At 36.6% G+C, this 21,517-nt stretch overlaps 1 protein-coding gene across 1 annotated transcript in view; it reads left to right on the top strand.

Annotated features, from left to right (window-relative positions):
- The window catches only part of LOC121370371, a 33,431-nt gene extending 16,464 nt beyond the window's left edge, over positions 1-16,967 (top strand). The window contains exons 14-23 of the mRNA XM_041495540.1: positions 412-558; positions 1,214-1,415; positions 3,152-3,198; positions 5,899-5,940; positions 6,575-6,761; positions 8,515-8,650; positions 9,400-9,506; positions 11,850-11,974; positions 13,620-13,739; positions 15,555-16,967. Of these exons, the coding sequence (XP_041351474.1) occupies positions 412-558; positions 1,214-1,415; positions 3,152-3,198; positions 5,899-5,940; positions 6,575-6,761; positions 8,515-8,650; positions 9,400-9,506; positions 11,850-11,974; positions 13,620-13,739; positions 15,555-15,714 (1,273 nt within the window). The 3' untranslated portion in view covers positions 15,715-16,967. The remainder of the gene's footprint in view (positions 1-411; positions 559-1,213; positions 1,416-3,151; positions 3,199-5,898; positions 5,941-6,574; positions 6,762-8,514; positions 8,651-9,399; positions 9,507-11,849; positions 11,975-13,619; positions 13,740-15,554) is intronic.
- The last annotated feature ends 4,550 nt before the right edge of the window (positions 16,968-21,517 follow it).

Below are 21,517 nucleotides of genomic sequence, written 5' to 3'. Positions count from 1 at the left end.
AAGAACACTAACATTTGGGACTTGGGGTGGAGGCAGAGTATTCATATTTACAAAATAGATTTAACTGCAACATTTGACAAAAACAAAATTCACTAGCCATCAGGCATGGCAATAGTAGCTATTTACTAGCCCAACATTGAATATCACTAGCCATAGGAGTGTGGCTACCATAATCTAGAATCCCTGCACACATTAGTTTCATTGTAGATACACATTACAGATGCTAACAGTTGTTAGCCAAGTTTACACATGCATATTTGCAGAATTTACACAGGTGCGTATTTGCGAATAACAACATAGCACAATATTTACAGTATAGCTGATTAGGTTAGAGAAGAGCAATGCCTAATAAACATTTATGATATACATGTATGTGCGTGAATCTTATTACAAATCTTATTTTCCTTGCAGTGATCTGCTTGAACTGGACATGTTTTGTAAAGTGCGAGGCCTTCAACTTATTCCCGTGTTGGATATCGCACCCAAAGTTCAGTTTGAGGACATTTCCAGTCTGTATGCTGTGTTCCAAGACTATGTCACATGTTTCTCTAATGCTGAGTAAGGTTATATTTGAGCTTTTTTATTGTTAATTTACACTACTTGTTCGAATTATTAATTTTGGCAAGTCCAACATGTTTCTGGTCGTCCTGGTGTTAGTAGTAGCTCCAAGTTAATTTTATGCGAAATGAAAAAGGTACCTGGAAAAGTAGGATAGGCGGCTTTATTTGATTTGAATAAAACACTCATTATAATGTATCTTAATCATTTATTTAAAACACTCATCACATTAATTACTAATTCTGCCCTCCCAACTGGTACTGATGTGTTGGGTACTTGTATTGTTCTAGTACTGTATGTTAAACAATTTATTTTTTCCAGAATTTTAGAATTTTTTAAATTGATGTTCAGTCATTTTTTTACCATAGTTTGACACCCATCAGCCATGCTGGGGTGTTGTTCAACCATTCATTCATTCATCCATCCATCCATTCATCCATCCATCCATCCATCCATCCATCCATCCATCCATCCATCCATCCATCCATCCATCCATCCATCCATCCATCCATCTATCCATCCATAGTGTATGTAAATTTGATGAAAGATTACTTATGTAAATGAAAATTCTTTCACAGATCTATGTTAGCAGATATTTTCCTGTCTTGTCAGTGACACTGTGAGCTCTGGGTACATGATAATATTAATTATTCAGGTTTGTTAGTGTCGGACCACGACTCAGCAGTTTTGTCCTCGACACGTCTGATGAGAACGTCATCATGGATGACTCGACCAAGTTCCTCCCTTCAGGCTCAGAGAAAACTCTACAGCTGTGTAGTTACCCTCTCCATGACCTCGCCACTAACCTCCTGCAGCAGCTACCACCACACATCATCTTTAATGAGTATGGGGTGGAGGTATGTTATATTTAATATTATACACCCATTTGACGGAACATTGTGTGAGATTGAGATAAGTTAATATTACTCAGTCACCCATTTAACGGAACATTGTGTGAGATTGAAATAAGTTAATATTACACCCTCACCCATTTAACGGAACATTGTGTGAGATTAGGGGTGGGACATAGTCCATTGGTAAAATGTTCACGTGATGCGCAGTCAGTCTAGGATCGATCCCAGTCGGTGGGCCCATTGGGCTATTTCTCCTTCCAGCCAGTGCACCACGACTGGTATATCAAAGGCTGGGATTCTGTATATAAAAGATCCTTTGCTGCTAATCAAAAAGAGTAGCTCATGAAGTGGCGACAGTGGGTTTCCTCTTTCAATATCTGTGTGGTCCTTAACCATATGTCCGATGCCATATAACCGTCAGTAAAATGTGTTGAGTGCGTTGTTAAATAAAACATTTCCTTCCTTCCTTCTTTGTGTGAGATTAAGATATGTTAATATTACACAGTCACCCATTTGACAGAACATTGTGTGTGAGATTGAGATATAGAGGTTATTACCAGAGTGTTTTTCGGTATCGTCAATATCATATATTAGGAATACAAATTGTATTATGTGAGCCTCTGGCGAGCATAATACATTATTTTTATTCCTAATATATGATATTGACGATACCGAAATTCACGAGGGTAATAATCTCTTTATCATATAAGCTCAAGCTTAATACATGTTTTTGTAAACTGTACACACAACTTTAATTCCAGTCCGCCATTACTAGATATTCAAAAGACGTAAGAATATGTGGCGCGGTGTATTTTTGAATGGAAATGACGTCAAACTCGAATGACGTTATTTTGGATGTCCTTACATCAAAATGAAGTTATGCCTAACGTTTTTTGTTTTCTGAACGCTGGACAGCTTTCAGTGTCAAATTGCCATTGAAATGTTTTTATTTGATGACTATGAATGCATATGTCAATCATGGAGTGTCACCCAAGTACGTTTGCTTAAATGTCAATAAACCTAGTGCCGAGACCTCGACTAATTTACATCTAATTTGCAAAGTTATCAAATTCTTAAAGTATGTGATCTGAAAATGTAAGATATTATATGATAAAAGTTAATATTACACAGTCACCTATTTGAGAGCACACTGTCTTGGATTTATAAGATAAGTTAATATTACAGTCACCCATTTGAGAGAATATTGTGTGAGATTTATGATACAAGTTAATATTACACAGTCACCCATTTGAGAGAACACTGTGAGATTTATGAAATAAGTTAATATTACATAGTCACCCATTTGAGAGAACACTGTGTGAGATTTATGAAATAAGTTAATATTACACACCCATGGAGAGAAACTCTGAGAGATTTATTTTGTATGTTAATAAATATAAACTCATTTGAGAGAAACGTTTTGAGATTTATGAGGTCAGTTAATACTACACACCCATTGAGAGAAACTCTGTGAGATTTATAAGTTATGTTAACATTATAAACTTTATGAGATCAATTAATGTCTGTTGCTGTGTTTACATTAAAAGACATACGAAACTGATTTCACAAATTGGTGTGTACAGATTGGTTTCTGATCACATCCTGTATGAATTGAGAAAAGTGTCCAGTCACAGCAAATAGTGTTAATTTTAAAATTTGTGTTGCTATTTTCCTGTACAAAACAAATTGTTTACTGAATCTCAGTTATTATTTTCGCTATTTAATATTTGATTTTTCAGGCTGATCATGACTTCACAAAATTCTCTTCACCTATGGCTGATTTAGGGTAGGTATCAACCCACATCTTACATAAGTAATAATTCTTGTGGAATATCCGATTCATACATTTGTGATTTGTGCAGTAAGTTATCTCTTGAAGTGTCTATGTATTACAGGATGATGGATGTAATAATCACAAGTGGGAGACCACAATCCAAGAACACATTTTGTCTGGTTAATATTTAAATTACATGCTTTTGAATATTAATGGCAGATGTGAACCTCAGAGTGGACTGTTCTTAAAATGCAACCAGCATAATAGTTACTTAACCAACTTCGGTTTTGTCGTGGTTATGCCATCGGACATAATGCTGGTAGGTACCGTCTCCCACCCAGAGCGAGTTTTAACGACTCAGTGGATAGATGTAAGACCACTACACCCTCTTCTCTCTATATATAGTAGGGATAGAATTTTTTTGTATATGTAAATACACGTTAAGTGGCAATAAATTTGTCATATACTCTTCAAAAGAAGAAACGCAAAACCACATTGTCGTAACATTTGGAGAATTGATTTAATTATTGAATGGTGAGTCCGATAATTACCAAATGTTGCAGGATTGTTCACAATTCACTCTAGTCCATTGTGAGTAAGTGATAGGACACACCACCAAGGTTAAGGTCATCTGGAGTCAATACCGGGTGTGGCCTCCGTGTGTGTTGACAACTGCCTGGCACCGCCTGCCCATTGAAGCAACCAGAGTACGGATGACGTCCCGGGGGATGGTGGCCCACTCGGCCTGCAAGGCTGCTGCCAGCTCGGGCAGGGTCTGGGGCTGTGGTTGTCACTGTCGGAGGCGTCGGTCCAACTCGTCCCATAGATGCTCAATTGGGTTCAAATCCGGTGATATCGATGGCCAAGGAAGGACATTAATGTTGTTGTTCTGTAGGAAAGCCGTTGTGAGACGTGCTGTGTGAGGCTTTGGTGTTGTCATGTTGGAACACTGCGTTGGCGTTGGCCATAACTGGAACGATGTGTGGCCGGAGGATCTGGTCAATGTAGCCCTGTGCATTCAGGTTGCCCTGCACGTGGACCAGGTCAGTTCTGCCAGTGTGTGAGATGGCTGCCCACACCATGACACTACCCCCGCCGAATCTGTCCACTTCCTGCACGCAGTTTGCCGCATAACGTTCACCACAACGCCTATACACGCGACATCTTCCATCATGACGTCGGAGCAGAAATCGGGACTCGTCACTGAACCACACCTGTCTCCATCGCAGTTGAGGCCATTGTCGATGAATCTGGCACCACTGCAGTCGGAGTCGACGGTGTTGTGGTGTTAAGATGACACCTCGAACTGGACGTCTGGCACGAATTCCTACCTCACGTAGGCGGTTCCGTACGGTCTGGTCGGATATCCTGCGCAAACCTGGTATTGCTGCGGCTGTGGAGGTGGCAGTAGTCAATCGTTCCCGAAGGTGGCGTACCCGGATGTAGCGGTCCTGCCCGGGGGTAGTGACCCGTGGTCGACCGGATCTAGGGAGGTCACGTGTTGATCCATGTTGCTGGTAACGGTCCCACAGTCTGGAGATGGTGCTTGGGGACACATGGAATGCCCTGGCAACGGCCGTTCTGGATTCGCCTGCGTCTAGTCGGCCGATGGCATTGTTTCTCTGCGGTTCACTGAGACGTGGCATGTCCTGGATTGTCAACTGTCGGCCAGATACAGAGGCCAGGCAAGCGAACACCCTGCACTTTTATACTGTCGGTGTTCATGTTGCACGTGCAGACAACGCACGTGCAGTGGTGACATGGTTTGCACGTGGCTGCGTTTTTGCGAATATTCACATTTTGGAACTTTATTGTACAGTAGCTGCGTTTTATCGAATGTAACCGTGGGAATGTGTTTGGGACATGCAATGACCTTATATTCACAAAGCATGAACCGGTAGGAAACATAAAATCGGAGTTATAACCCATTTGTACCCTTTTGCGTTTCTTTTTTTGAAGAGTATATATGAAGAGAGTATCAGCAAAATATTGAGGAAATATATCAAGTTTACCGATATACAATTTTTATTTTTTTTATTTTTTTTATTCATGTATACACTGTCAAATGCCTGTACGGTAAGTTTTATATACTGATTATTGAGTAATGAGTTTTGAAAAATATTTTTTTGTCTTGGAAAAAGTCTGGAATGTTTTTGTTTCCAAGGTGTATGAAGTCAGAACCCTGTAACCCACTGTCCTGAACAGACAGCCCAAATAACTAAGGTGTGTGCCTAGGACAGGGTGCTTGAACCTTAATTGGATATATAATCACGAAAATAAATTAAAATGCAAATGGTTACTTACCTGTCTTCACCAAAGTCAAGGTGAGCTGAAGATCACTCTCCTGAAATGGTGCTAGGTGAGCAGTCAGATGAAGTTTCAAATAAAATGTATTAAATGTTTTATTGCATTATTTGCATTATTAAAGGATTGATTCCCGCCCAAGCCTCCCCGATTCTTGTTCTCTGTGCGATGCGCTAAGGGAAAAAGGAGTTACAGTCACGTGATAAGTACTAGAGGGAGCATGAAGTTTTAAATAAAATGTATTAAATGTTTTATTGCAAGGTGATCAGTTTGCCACTATCCAGGTGAGTGGAGGTGAGCAGGAGTGATCACTCACCTTGCCTGACAAAGAATGTCTTAAAGTCAAGGAATATCTTTGTGCTAATATTAAAGACAATAATGAATAATATATACTTTTTTTTATTTTAGAATTCACTTTTTTGTCTGCCCAGGAACTGCTGCTTGGAACAGGTAATCTTAAAAATTTTCAGATATGCATACCATATGGATATGGAAATAATAACCGTTACTTATTAAGTTAAAGTTACCTTTGTTTGACACCCATTACCCATGTATTTTTTTTCGTGCTTGGGTATCATTAAACATTCATTCATTCATACCGGCCTCATTGGCGTCGTGGTTAGGCCATCGGTCTACAGGCTGGTAGGTACTGGGTTCGGATACCAGTCGAGGCATGGGATTTTTAATCCAGATACCGACTCCGAACCCTGAGTCGGTGCTCCGCAAGGCTCAATGGGTAGGTGTAAACCACTTACACCGACCAATGATCCATAACTGGTTCAACAAAGGCCATGGTTTGTGCTATCCTGCCTGTGGGAAGCGCAAATGCAAGATCCCTTGCTGCTAATCAGAAAGAGTAGCCCATGTAGTGGCGACAGCAGGTTTCCTCTCAAAATCTGTGTGGTCCTTAACCATATGTTTGACGCCATATAACCGTAAATAAAATGTGTTGAGTGCGTCGTTAAATAAAACATTTCTTTCATTCATTCATTCTATTTTTTATTTTAATTCACATTTATCACATTGCAGCACACACTGTAACTAGCAGCCTGTATCTATAGTGGTGAACTCTTGTCTCTTTCAGTCTGGCTGGCTGCCCGGAAGCTGCTCTTAAAAACATCTACAATGCCATAAAGAGTGCCAGCACCCAGGGTGCACTGGGGCTGGTGGCATGCAACTGGACGGGGAGAGGTCACATGACACATCTTCCGTTCTGCTGGCCAGGCTTCTTGATGGCGGCAGGTCTCAGTTGGAATTCTGACTGTCACTGGGTGATTATTGGTTTGGTTTTTTCAAAATAGAGAATCAAACTTTCAAAATCAAAATGACAGAGCTTTGTTTGCGTTTAAAATGGCGTCTCTGTACAATAATATAGTCCAAGGGATATTTTACTCAAATGGTCACAACCCACAAATCACTGTGAAAATGTGGCCATATTTATCGGTCACCTGACAAACCTACAAAATGTGGTCTGTGAGCAGATACCACTTGCTATAAAACTCAATCTAATTAAAATTAGCTCCACTATTACATGTGGATCTAAAGACAGCCAGTTGGAGCTCATGTCCACCAATCAAAACCTTACTTGCAGAATCCTGCCAGTGATTTAAAAATAATTTGAAAACATTCCGAATTATCCTGAGGGTATACGACTTGTTTCGTGTGAATTACGAATGCCTTAAAACATGTTTTATTTTATAAAATAAATAATTTGTAATGTAAAACTGAAGACTGATTTAGTTGGGTTTTTTTTATATAAATAAATAAATAATTTTTAATGTAAAATTGAAGACTGATAACCCACCCCGTACGTATTGATATGGTTCGCTGTACTGCAGCCACTAAAATAGACTCGCCCGATATTTTTAGAATTTGTATGCTCCCAAATAACGTTATAAAAGGCGAAGTGTGATTGGTCAATATTTAAATTATTATTTACAGACAAAATGTTACCTGGACATTGGGGACTACGCAGTGTTGTTAGTTTTAAATCACTGGCAGGATTCTGCAAGTAAGGTTTTGATTGGTGGACATGAGCTCCAACTGGCTGTCTTTAGATCCACATGTAATAGTGGAGCTAATTTTAATTAGATTGTATAAAACTGCACTTTTCACTAAGGAAGACTTCTGCTTGCAACACTTTCATAATAATGGACATCTCAGATGGTTATTATATGAATCTGTTATAAGGTATACTTCTGAAGTCGACTTTAGTGAAAAGTGCAGTTGCAAGTGGCATTTGCTCACAGACCACATTTTGTAGGTAAACTTGTTTAACTGCATTTTAATTGGTAAACATTACATAATTGACTTATTAGAGAAATTTACTGCAATCATTAGATCATTTGCGTAAACTGTTTGGGTCATAGGATTCAACTTTCTCAGTGGACCAATTTGGTTTTTTCCCATTCCTAACCATTGCCTCACAACTGGTGTATCAAAGGCCATGGTATGAACTGTCCTGTCTATTGAAAAATCATAATAAAAGGTCCCTTGCTTCCAATGGAAAAATGAGCAGGTTTCCTGAACAGACTATATCAGAATTGCCAAATGTTGAACGTAGTAGCCAATTATTAATTAATGCATTAATGGTGGTGTTGTTAAATAAAACAAACTTCAACTTTTTCGCTTATCTTAATGTCCCACGACTGGCATATAAAAAGATACCTTGCGGTTAATGGAAAAAGTGTAGTGGGTTTTTTTTCTGAAGACTAATTGTCAGAATTCAATTTAATTACTAAATGTTTGACATCCAATACCCAATGATTATTAAATCAATGCACTCTAGTGGTGTCATCAAACAAAATAAACTTTTAACTTTTTAACCATGTTTAAATTGTGCTTGTCCTTAGCAATTCCACATGTCTAGGCTAGGAAGTGAGTGTTAGTTTTAACCCCTGCCCTACACATATCTAAACTATTTATTGAAGCCATTGGCTGGTTCTTAAGTAAAATGCTGTTTGCTATTCTTGGGTGTACAATTTGTTTTCGTTTTACATTTATAAGATTGTTGACATGTTTTAGGATTTCTTGCTGGCCAATCTGGCTGACCTGTTGAATGAGCATGTGTTTCTCGATGAGGAGCAAGTGGTGGGACAGACCGTGGTGGAGCTGGGTCGAGCTGAAACCTACCTCCTGAGATGTTCAAGAAACCAAGCAGGTAGGCTTGTCTCTATCGGTAAAAGTTCTCGAATCCATTAGGTCTAGTAAATATGTAATTAAAAGTGTTTTAAAACTTCAAATGGATGATGTTTATCTTAGCCAGATAAATATTATGAAAACTATTCTACTTGTGTTCATATTAAATATTTTTTTTATTTTTTTTGGTAATGAAATTGATTAAACAGATTTACAGAGTTACTTAATTTGTTGGTTTGGGGGGGGTGTGTTTTTGTTTTGTTTATTGTGACAGTGACATTTATTCATTAAACACTGAGATACATGTCCATCCATCTTCCTTCTAGCCTGCCCTTCCATCCATCCATTCCATCCATCCATCCATCCATCCATCCATCCATTCAGTGCATCCCATCTATCTATCCATTCAGTCCATCTTACCATCCATTCGATCCATCCATCCATGCAACCTTCCATCCACCACTTAATCCATCCATCCACCTACTTGTTCCTTCCATCCAATCCATCCATACATTTAATCCATCATCCATTAAATGCAGCCATTAATTTAATCCATCCATCCATCCATCCAATTCATCTATCTATTTAATCCATCCAATCTATCCATCCATTCAATGCAGCCATCAATCCCATTCAATCCATTCAATCCATTCATCCGTCCGTCCATCCAACTCATTCATCCATGTCATTGATCTATCCATCCATTCAATCCATCTATCCATCTGTCCAAGCATGTGGTAAGAGTGTATTATTTAAATTTATTTGTCTCAGGAGACGACTGTCATAATTTGACTGGTGAGCATGGCTCTCTACTGTTTCGTTTTCTCCTCCACCCTGATGATGTGCCTCTAGAATTCCTCACAGCTGATCATATACAGGTAATATATCTTCTGGTTCACTTTCTCCTTCACCCTGATGACGTGCCTTTAGAATTCCTCACAACTGATCATATACAGGTAATATATCTACCATTTCGTTTTCTCCTCCACCCTGATGTCGTGCCTCTAGAATTCCTCACAGCTGATCATATACAGGTAATATATCTTCTGGTTCACTTTCTCCTTCACCCTGATGACGTGCCTTTAGAATTCCTCACAACTGATCATATACAGGTAATATATCTTCTGGTTCGCTTTCTCCTTCACCCTGATGACGTGCCTCTAGAATTCCTCACAGCTGATCATATACAGGTAATATATCTTCTGGTTCGCTTTCTCCTTCACCCTGATGACGTGCCTCTAGAATTCCTCACAGCTGATCATATACAGGTAATATATCTTCTGGTTCGCTTTCTCCTTCACCCTGATGACGTGCCTCTAGAATTCCTCACAGCTGATCATATACAGGTAATATATCTTCTGGTTCGCTTTCTCCTTCACCCTGATGACGTGCCTCTAGAATTCCTCACAGCTGATCATATACAGGTAATATATCTTCTGGTTCGCTTTCTCCTTCACCCTGATGACGTGCCTCTAGAATTCCTCACAGCTGATCATATACAGGTAATATATCTTCTGGTTCCCTTTCTCCTTTACCCTGATGACGTGCCTTTAGAATTCCTCACAACTGATCATATACAGGTAATATATCTTCTGGTTCGCTTTCTCCTTCACTCTGATGACGTGCCTCTAGAATTCCTCACAGCTGATCATATACAGGTAATATATCTTCTGGTTCACTTTCTCCTTCACCCTGATGACGTGCCTTTAGAATTCCTCACAACTGATCATATACAGGTAATATATATACCGTTTCGTTTTCTCCTCCACCCTGATGTCGTGCCTCTAGAATTCCTCACAGCTGATCATATACAGGTAATATATCTTCTGGTTCGCTTTCTCCTTCACCCTGATGACGTGCCTCTAGAATTCCTCACAGCTGATCATATACAGGTAATATATCTTCTGGTTCCCTTTCTCCTTTACCCTGATGACGTGCCTTTAGAATTCCTCACAACTGATCATATACAGGTAATATATCTTCTGGTTCGCTTTCTCCTTCACCCTGATGACGTGCCTCTAGAATTCCTCACAGCTGATCATATACAGGTAATATATCTTCTGGTTCACTTTCTCCTTCACCCTGATGACGTGCCTTTAGAATTCCTCACAACTGATCATATACAGGTAATATATATACCGTTTCGTTTTCTCCTCCACCCTGATGTCGTGCCTCTAGAATTCCTCACAGCTGATCATATACAGGTAATATATCTTCTGGTTCGCTTTCTCCTTCACCCTGATGACGTGCCTCTAGAATTCCTCACAGCTGATCATATACAGGTAATATATCTTCTGGTTCGCTTTCTCCTTCACCCTGATGACGTGCCTCTAGAATTCCTCACAGCTGATCATATACAGGTAATATATCTTCTGGTTCGCTTTCTCCTTCACCCTGATGACGTGCCTCTAGAATTCCTCACAGCTGATCATATACAGGTAATATATCTTCTGGTTCGCTTTCTCCTTCACCCTGATGACGTGCCTCTAGAATTCCTCACAGCTGATCATATACAGGTAATATATCTTCTGGTTCCCTTTCTCCTTTACCCTGATGACGTGCCTTTAGAATTCCTCACAACTGATCATATACAGGTAATATATCTTCTGGTTCGCTTTCTCCTTCACTCTGATGACGTGCCTCTAGAATTCCTCACAGCATATCATATACAGGTAATATATCTTCTGGTTCGCTTTTTCCTCCACCCTGATGACGTGCCTTTAGAATTCCTCACAGCTGATCATATACAGGTAATATATTAATTGTGTGGCTGATAGATGGACTTACTTACGATTATAAACAGGTAGTAAATATATCATTTGAAGAATGTTCTTACAAAACAAGTCCAAAACTGGGGGAAATGGAAATAATCACATAAATTGTTTCTTTGGTTTATTGAGCAAGGTTGAAACTTAAAACACTGTGTTTTGTTAAATTAATATGTCATGGACGTAAGTCAAAACAAGTTTGGTAAAAGCACTTTTCAGTTTGGTCTGATAGCTGTAATTCACTTGTGCTGGTGCTGTTAATGTTGATTAAAAAAATTCAAAAAATTCTGGTATTCAAATAATCAAGATCATTTGTTGTCGATGGTCAGTTTTAATTTATAGAACTAATGATGCATTTATTAACCAATTTATTGTTTTGTATGAATTACAAACAGTAATAACAGTGTGCACTGAAGGATAAATGGTGGATAACAAGGGATCTGTTTGTTTTAGCGGTGTATGCGCCACGTGAAGAAGTGTCAGGGAGTTTTAGCGAAGGCTTCGCTTGTGTGTGCTCAGTCGAGTGAGATACTACAGGAGTTACAACTCACCTGTGATGTCATGTGCTTTGCTGCTAAGTAAGATTTTACTTGTCACACTACTCATCAGTTCATCTAGGTCTTTTATTTAATATTTATAGGTCTGTGGGATGGTGCATATAAAAGATCCCTTGCTGCTAATCGAAAAGAGTAATCCATGAAGTGGCGACAGCGGGTTTCCTCTCAATATCTGTGTGGTCCTTAACCATATGTCAGATGCCATATAACCGTAAATAAAATGTGTTGAGTGTGTCGTTAAATAAAACATTTCCTTTAAAAATGTGCATTATCATAGCTGCAAGTGTCATATTTTGCTGTTTTTGCAAAATATAGCTATCACTTTATCAGTCAGGGCTTTAAATTGCACCAGATTCGAGGTGATAAACGTTCGAAAAATAATGATGTCCAAAATAAGCAAGCTCAAATTAAAATACTAACATGCTGAGCTTAAAAACATTTCACCTGAAACCCAGTGAGATGTTAAGCTGTAATTAGATTAAAATATCTTAAAATCATTTCTGAATATCTACAAATCTTTACCACCTGTTAATAACATTACTGCAGTAAAAAGACCTTGATGTGCTCGGAACAGATTGAAAAAAAACCCTGTTGTGCCCAGATAAGTTAGATTTAAAACCCTGTCAGGAAACGGTATTAACTTTTGTATTCAGCTCTGTCAGTGCAGAAGATCGATCTCTGTCAGTGGGCCCATTGGGCTATTTCTTACTCCAGCCAGTGCACTACAACTGGTATATCAAAGGCCATGGTACATGTATATGTTATCCTATGGGATGGTGCATATAAAAGATCCCTTGCTGCTAATCAAAGAAAGAGTAGCCCATGAAGTGGCGACAGTGGGTTTCCTCTCTCAATATCTGTGTGGTCCTTAACACCATATGTCTGATGCCAATAACCATAAATAAAATGTGTTGAGTGCATCATTAAATAAAACATTTCCTTCCTTCCTGTTTGTTAAAATAGGAAAAAAGTTGTCAGTGTGCATTAAGACAACTTTCCTCCTGTTTATCAAGCAACATGAATTAAAAAAGAAAGAAATGTTTTATTTAATGACACATTCATTACATTTTAATTTATGGGTATATGGTGTCGGACCTATGATTCAAGACCACACGGATAATGAGAGAGGAAACCCACTTTTGCCACTCAGTGGGCTATTTTTTTTAATTAGCCGTAAGGGATCTTTATATGCACCATTCCACAGACAGGATGGTACATACCCCAGCCTTTGTTATACCAGCTGTGGAGCATTGGCTCAAGAAATAGCCCGATTAGCCTACCAACTAAGATTGATCCTAGACTGATTGTGGATATGTCGAACGCTTTACTACTGGGCTACATACATGTACATCTACTACACAACTCTGAGAGAAGCCAATTCTGGCTGCATGGAACAGATCTACATCAGAAGCTCTGGGAATCCAGGGAGGACCTGCAAACAACTGCTCAATTCATGACTCAGATCGGAATATCTGTATGAGACAATTTTTACAAATTTGAATGAAGAAGAAGTACCACCCTAAGCATGCATTTAGACAACTTTTCCATTGTATAATAATTATGTAATTTTTGTTGTTCAAAAGGCCATTAGTCATAAACATCTTTACAATGGCATTTTAAACTAAGAATAGTTCTTTTAAACTAAGATGTGTTTCTTGATTAACAGGGTGGCTAGATCTCTGGTGCTGGCAGGAAGAAAACCCAACCTCAGGGAGACTGGTTACAATGTGGTCAACTTCGGCATTGCCAATCTGACTCCAACAACCAGAACTGACTTAGCAAACAGGTATCTATTTATTTGCACCTGTATCAGGTTATATTTAAATTAATAATAATATTGTTTTGTAACATTTTTAAATGTCACTGACTTCTGTTTCTGAGATATATACATTTTTTGTTTCGCATAAAAATGCATTTGGAGCTGTTACTACACTACAAACACTAGAATGACCAGGCTCCGTATTCATAAATGTACTTAAGTCAATGTATGATACCTAAATACATACCTAAAGTACATAAATAAGTATCATACATTGACTTAAACACATTTATGAATACGGAGCCTGGGCTCCATTTTATGAAGTGATCTTAGTGCTATGATCATCTTAAGTGTATAACTACCTAATACACTTTAGGTGATCTTAGCGCTAAGATCGCTTCATAAAACAGGGCCCTGAAACATGAGATTTGTACTTAATTGATAATTTGAAGTTACAAGCTAGCCTCTCCATATTATAACATTAATGCTTTGACTATGTATTTCATTCCCGTTCACAGATAATTCTCAAAAACTAAAGTGCTATTTATTCTGTTAAAAAAATCTATAATGAATTATATTAAAATAACATTTTATTGCAAAATTTAATAATGAAAATAGAGAGGCATAAATGTAAACTGTTTAAATTATGTAACATCATTTGTGTGTTTGCCAGATCATGATGACTTCATATTTAGTACCAACAAGGTCATTGGTGCCAAACTGTCCAATAATATTTTACATTACACCAATGCATAATAATTTCCCCAGTTGTGAGTACCCGTTGGTGAAATACACAATGATTAAATGGATCTATTTTTTTTTTTTTTGGATCATTTCATTAGTCATCTTCTTTGCAGCCTTGCTTTTGACAAGAAGGTTGTAATATTTCTCTTAAAGTAGGTGACTTTAATTTCAACCCATGAAAATGGACACTAACTTTCAGGGCTTGAAACTCACTAAAAAATATGGTTGCCCAACAAATAATAATGGATGTTTGCAAATTACCACGAGCAAGATTTTAATGTGGAATACAAATATTAATTAGACATTGGTCGCATTTGGCTACCTGGCCACAGGCTGTTTCGAGCCCTGAGTTTACAAACCTGTAACACATTTAGATAAAGTTACAATAGAGTGAAGCAAGAATCTGTGACATTCAATGTATAAAAGATTCATTGAAACAGGGAAATACCATTAAAAAGTAGACTGGAGCTCATCTCCATAACGGTTACAGGTACATGCTTTTTTTTAAATATGAAAAATGAATTTCGTGGTGTTAGAAATACCAGGATGATCAGAAACACTTCAGAAATAGACGGAAATGGATAGAAATGGATAATCTAAACAACAAAATCTAATTAGTGTCTGAATTCAGTTCTAAAAAATGGCTCGCAGAATGAAAAAATATGCTGTTGTGTTTAAAGTGACAGACCCTAGTTTTTAAAGACTACAACGTTTGTATCACTATTAAAGCCGTTTTTGATAATTATTTCAATTAGAAGTATTGACATTTTATTATTTATAATATTCATTTCTGTACACCTGAAATAGTTCTGTTCATCCAGGTTTTTGTAATACCCCAAAATGCATTTTTCATAATTCTAAAAACACACGTTTGTCTGAGAAGTGATGGTTATTGAGACTAGCTCTAGTAATTTTTAGACAATATTTCCCAGTTTAAACATCACTGATTTTAGCTTCTCTCTGTTATAACCTTATCCAAATATGTTACATGTTTGTAGATTAGTTAAACTTAGTGTCCATTTTCATGGGCTGAAACTAGAGTCTGCTCCTTTAACTACTAGGGTGTGTCACTTTAACAAAGAGGTTGTTGTGTTTCAGGTTACTGGAGTTACTGGAAGTGTATGAGGTTGTGTGGGACAAGCGCTATCTACCTCAACGAGGCAAACAAGACTCGTTAAGCCAGTTACAGAACCTGCTGACTCTACTGGTGCCAGGGCAGTCGACGGAAAATCTTACTAGCTCATCTGAGGCCTCGTAACTGCTGGAAACCAGTAAATTCTCTTCTTTACATGGGTTGTGAAGGATCCAACGCAGAGAACAACAATGGCCATTCACGGCCATTTGGAAATCTTAGCTTCAGGAAACCAATGAACTTATTATTGTTGTTAAAGAGATTGTCCTGAGTGTGCATCCATTGTAAGATGTTTTCGATGAATAGAGCCTTTTTAATGAATGAAATTACATAATAAAAGTGCTATATTTATATCATAGATACAAGTGCCATATTTTGCCGTTTTATATATTTTTTTAAAATTATAAATAACTACAAATTAATCAATCCTAAGCATAATCTTTGTATAAATAACTGAGAACATCAAAATAGTAATGTGTTTATATACCCTGTTAACAGAGTTGACAGCATTATGGAGTGTCTGCCTCACTTGAACATATCCAAATCTGCTGGTCGTCAACTAAAGGTACACATGTATTCCAATAAAAAAGAAAGAAATTATTTAGTTGTAATTTGTACGGTATAATGCTGATATATTTGTGGATATCCTTACGTTTGTAGTAGACCAAACTTGATTTTATCTCCCAGTAATTTCATACATATAGTATATAATATATTATAAAATATATATTAGGAAGTAAAATGAATTTTGAGCCACTACACACACTAAGACAACCAGAAAAACATTGAATGTATATACAGACATAAATATTACAAAGAAAGTAGACAGTTATTTTTCTTCATACATAACCTGACCTCTGACATCTGACCTATGGTATCCCTCCCCCCTCACTCCCATGGACTGGCCCAAAGGTCAGAGGTCATGTCAAGCATTCATGAAAAGAGAAAACAATCCAAGTTTTCTTTATTTTAGTCATCCAAGTCTCTAATAGTTGGAAATATCTTAAAATTGCAAGGGCCTCGGAGTCCCTTTAACTTCAAGCTCTACATTGCTTAGAAAGAATGGGTTCCAGTGAGCATCAAATCTCAGCCATTTGGAGATTTTTAGCTGCATAAAACCGATGAACTTGTTATTATTTGTGGGTTATTTTTTTACATTGGTTATTATGGAAGATGAAATACTGTATTGCGATTTTAACATGACATATTATTTCACAAAATATTATTATTATTATTTATACACATAAATTATGAAATTACAGACCATATTGTTTCTGCTTAGATATTTTAAGTTTTACATACGTCTACATGTATATAAAAAAAATGAACCATCACATGGGAAAACCTTCAACTAATATATAAATAAAATATAAAATATTTTTGGATATTTTTATTTTTTTTACAAAAACATCTGATAACATCAGCCATTGGGCTGTCTCTTGTTCCAGCTAGTGCACCATGACTGGTATATCAAAGGCTGTGGTATGTGCTATCCTTTCCTTTGATGACTGTGTCAGAATTATCAAATGTTTGACATCCAATAGCCAGTGATTAACTAATCAATGTGCACTAGTGGTGTCGTTAAACAAACTTTTAACTGATAACCTTAATTGTTTTGTTTATATTCAGGTATTATCGTCCTGTCTTTTATATGTTGTAAAAATAAAGAGTTAACAATGTCAACTTTGAGACAGGTTTACACATGTCACATTAGTCTGCGCGGCACAAAAGTCTGTGTATGTTAATTACGTTACATTAAGTCTTGAAACAAGTTGGGCTATGTTTGTAAACAAACAAACAACATTAATTTAATTCATAAAACAATTGTTAAAACAACACATCTTGATTGTGAATATATGTATAAAACTGATAACAGTTTGATTGAAAAAAAACCCTTTAAATTAATGCACTAAAAGTATACTTTTGCCAGCCTCGATCAACATGTTTTTGTATCACCTGTCAATACCTGTCTGTCACTACTGTAATGATCAACCTTGTATATCAACTTACACAAGTTTACATAGAAGTTTCAATACATACAGTATTATATTTTATGAATCCATAAATCAAATAAATGTTTTATTTTATTAGTTAACGTAAACATCTTTAATTTCCCTCCGAGTGACACAACACAACCAATATGGCTGTCGAAACTATAAAGCTTACAGCATGGCCTATTTTTAGCCATAGTCTGTTTCATAATTATCATTGATTATACTATATGGCTAACGAACACTATTTGTGCTCATTTACACAGTTAATAACAGACAACTTTTGTTGAATAATGAAAATAAATTTTGACATTGGCATTTTTTATATTGTCATTTTGTGATATTCAAACTAAGGAGGATGGAACACTATTTAAATTCATCTTATTTGCAATAATCTAAATTAAACTGAAACAAACTATCATAGAAAGTGCTTGTTGTCTTGAACTTGCGAAAACTCTGATCCATTTGCCTGTTTGTTGTTTCTATGAACAGTAGCGACAGAAGTGGTTGTTTTAATGTTTGCCGTATAAACTTATGTGCCATCATGCAGGCCAGTAAATACAGTGGGGTGCCACAAAAAAATTGCTCACTACTTAAGTTTAAAATTAAAAAAAAAATTGTATCATGTTTATTGTTCCATTGTACTGTAGCAGTGAAACAAATATTTTTAAAGAAAAAATTTAACTTTAAAAGATAACACAAATGCTTAGGTGCACAGACTTACGGTGCCACCAGTGTTCTTGGTTTCTGATGTTAAGCTAAGTTGTAGCTTTTGGTGTGTGATGGCTCATATTAATATTATTATTATATGAATAAGCTATTATATTTTCCCCTGTGCAGTATGATACATAGTTTTGTTTATAGGTGTTTAAGAAAATAATTTGGTGGACATTTATTATTTATTGTTCATTTGTTTTATGTTACTTCTTTGTTAAAATCAAGTTATGGTTAAAGCTCGCAGTCCTGGACACATTTCAGCACGTCTGTCCAGGTTAGTAGGTTAATGGTTAGTTGTTTGTGATTAGTAAGACAGAAGTCAGATTAGTTGGGGATTTAGATTGCGCCAAAAACAAGGCCATAAATGTTGTGCCCAAAATACATATGCCCCAAATAATTGCACCCATATTGAGTACAAACATGCTGACGTCAAAACATTTCACCTAAAAAACACTGAAATGTTAAGCTTTAATTAGTTTAAAGGAACATAAAGTGCATTTCTGAATACTGTAGATCCTAAAATTAGTGCGATCATTAATATTAATGCGAAAAATGCGAGTTTGCATTATTTGCATTAATAATATTACGCATTTATTTCTACATGCGTATGTTTTGTATATGTGTCCCACGTTATTAAAACATAACCCCTCCCCAAAAATATTAAGTAAAATAAAATTCTAATATATTTATAAAACAGAACTGGAAAACAATTCATTGTAGGCGAGACAGACTAATTGTCAAATAGTCCAGCAAGTTATATGTCACACGCTATTGAAACAAACAAACAAAATTCTAATACATTATTTTATAAAACAACTGGAGCACAATTCATCGTAGATGAGATAGACAAATTGTCCAATAGTCCAGCAAGCTGCCAGCCACATTTGACGATTGCAGGGTCTTTGGCAACCCTGTCAAAAGCTGCCACGATCCATCACATGTAAATGGGTTTTAGCACACTAATATTGCAGTTGATCTTTTCTTTATCTTTACTGTTCAAGTTCCCTGCAGCTGTGTTGGCATACAGTTGTAATGGTACATGTATGCTAATGTTTAGTCAGATTTAGGTCACTATACATGTTACGTAAATGATAGCAGCAAAAATATGCTATGAGTTGATATCACCAAAAACAATAGGAACTAAACATGATGTGTATACAGACATGTTAACAAGTTGATCTCATTGAAGACACCTGTAACTGATTTAACCAAAAAGTACACAGACGTGTGGTGTTAGGAAAGATAATATTTCAAAGGGAGGCCATTCACATTAATTTCATGTCACATTTTAGTCTGCCCACCATCACTCGCATTAATTAACTCCTCGGTAGATGCTAATAATATTAATGCACTAAAAACACCTTGCCACATTCAGAACACCAAAAAAAAATCTGTTTGTCAAAATTGGTGAGATCTAAAGCTTTGGTAGTGGCCATAACCTTCTCATTGACCCATTAAAACACATTGTGTTTGGTAGTGGCCATAACCTCCTCATTGACCCATTAAAACACATTGTGTTCGGTAGTGGCCTCAACCTCCCCATTGACCCATTAAAACTCATTGTGTTTAGTAGTGGCTTCAACCTCCCCATTACCGGCCTCGGTGGCGTTGTGGTTAGGCCATCGGTCTACAGGCTGGTAGGTACTGGGTTCGGATCCCAGTCAAGGCATGGGATTTTTAATCCAGATACTGACTCCAAACCCTGAGTGAGTGCTCCGCAAGGCTCAATGGGTAGGTGTAAACCACTTGCACTGACCAGTGGTCCATAACTGGTTCAATAAAGGCCATGGTTTGTGCTATCCTGCCTGTGGGAAGTGCAAATAAAAGATCCCTTGCTGCTAATTGGAAAGAGTAGCCCATGTAGTGGAGACAGCGGGTTTCCTCTCACAATCTGTGTGGTCCTTAACCATGTGTCTGACGCCATATAACCGTAAATAAAATGTGTTGAGTGTGTCGTTAAATAAAACATTTCTTTCTTTTTTTCAACCTTTCTTTGACCCATTAAAACCCATTGTGTTTGGTAGTGGACTTAACCTCCCCATTGACCCATTAAAACTCATTGTTTGGGACCAATGCTGAAATGCTGAACCCAGTATCTGCCAGTCTTAACCATTACATTACTGTGGTCAGTTGGTATATTGTCTCTTTGTACAGAGTATTAAATGTTATAAGAGTTGATATGGGATAAAAACTTAATAATATGTTTTTATACAAGTTTAATGAATATTAATCTATTTTGTACAAAAATATTACAAGAGTTGTTATGGGTTTAAAACTTAATATGTTTTTATATGAGTATAAGTGTGATGTAGTTTATTGTTATATAGCCAGTTCATTGTTTTCTTTTATTTGACACAAACAGATTATAGTTGTTACTGAAAATTATGCCACCTGTCCATTTCTTGACCTTGAGATAGCCTGAACTGGCAAGATAACAGAGGTTGAAATAACGACATTTGACTGTATATTTGTAATACATATTGGGATACAGGGTACCTATATCATATATATATGTGTCTATATATCTATCTATATATCTATCATATACATATACATATACATATATATATATATATATATATATATATATATATATATATACATATACATGAAAATTGTCATAATACCCATTCCTAATATTTAGGAATATTTATTTAATGAAATATATACAGAAGCCCATATATGTCAATCCGATCCTCTTCTTTATGTTTTGTTTTTTATGGGCTCTTGTTTTTTTCTTGTGGACTCACAAGATCACTTAAATTTTTTACAAAATGTTTGGAGATAATACAATTAAAAATATATTTCACATCAGTTACTGAATCGATGTCACATAAATATTATTTAAAGCAGAAATGTTTTGCCAGAAATGAGAAAACAGGTGTTTTTTTAAAATAAAATTTGATTTAATTACCTTATTCTGGTCTGCCATCAAACATTCTTTCTCTGTTGGAAAATTGCAATCTTGAGAATGATTTGAGAGTTTTGAATAGAACAGGGACAAGTGCATTTTCTGTTGTTTTAAAACAAACTTTTAAAGGTTGAGAATTTATGTTTTGCAATATAATGTGAAATAATTAAAAATGTGGTATATTTATGATTATGTAACAGTAAAATTAGCATGTCTCCTTTCTGCAAATGAAAAGTAGTCTTAATCTTGTACAGAATGGTGACATTTGGCACATAGCCATTTTAATAGTTTTATAGATGTACACTTACTT

This window comes from Gigantopelta aegis, chromosome 4 (assembly GCF_016097555.1).
Source record: "Gigantopelta aegis isolate Gae_Host chromosome 4, Gae_host_genome, whole genome shotgun sequence".
In the NCBI taxonomy this organism is placed as follows: domain Eukaryota; kingdom Metazoa; phylum Mollusca; class Gastropoda; order Neomphalida; family Peltospiridae; genus Gigantopelta; species Gigantopelta aegis.
Note: the sequence above shows the minus strand (reverse complement) of the source record. Positions and strands in the feature narration are given on the sequence as shown.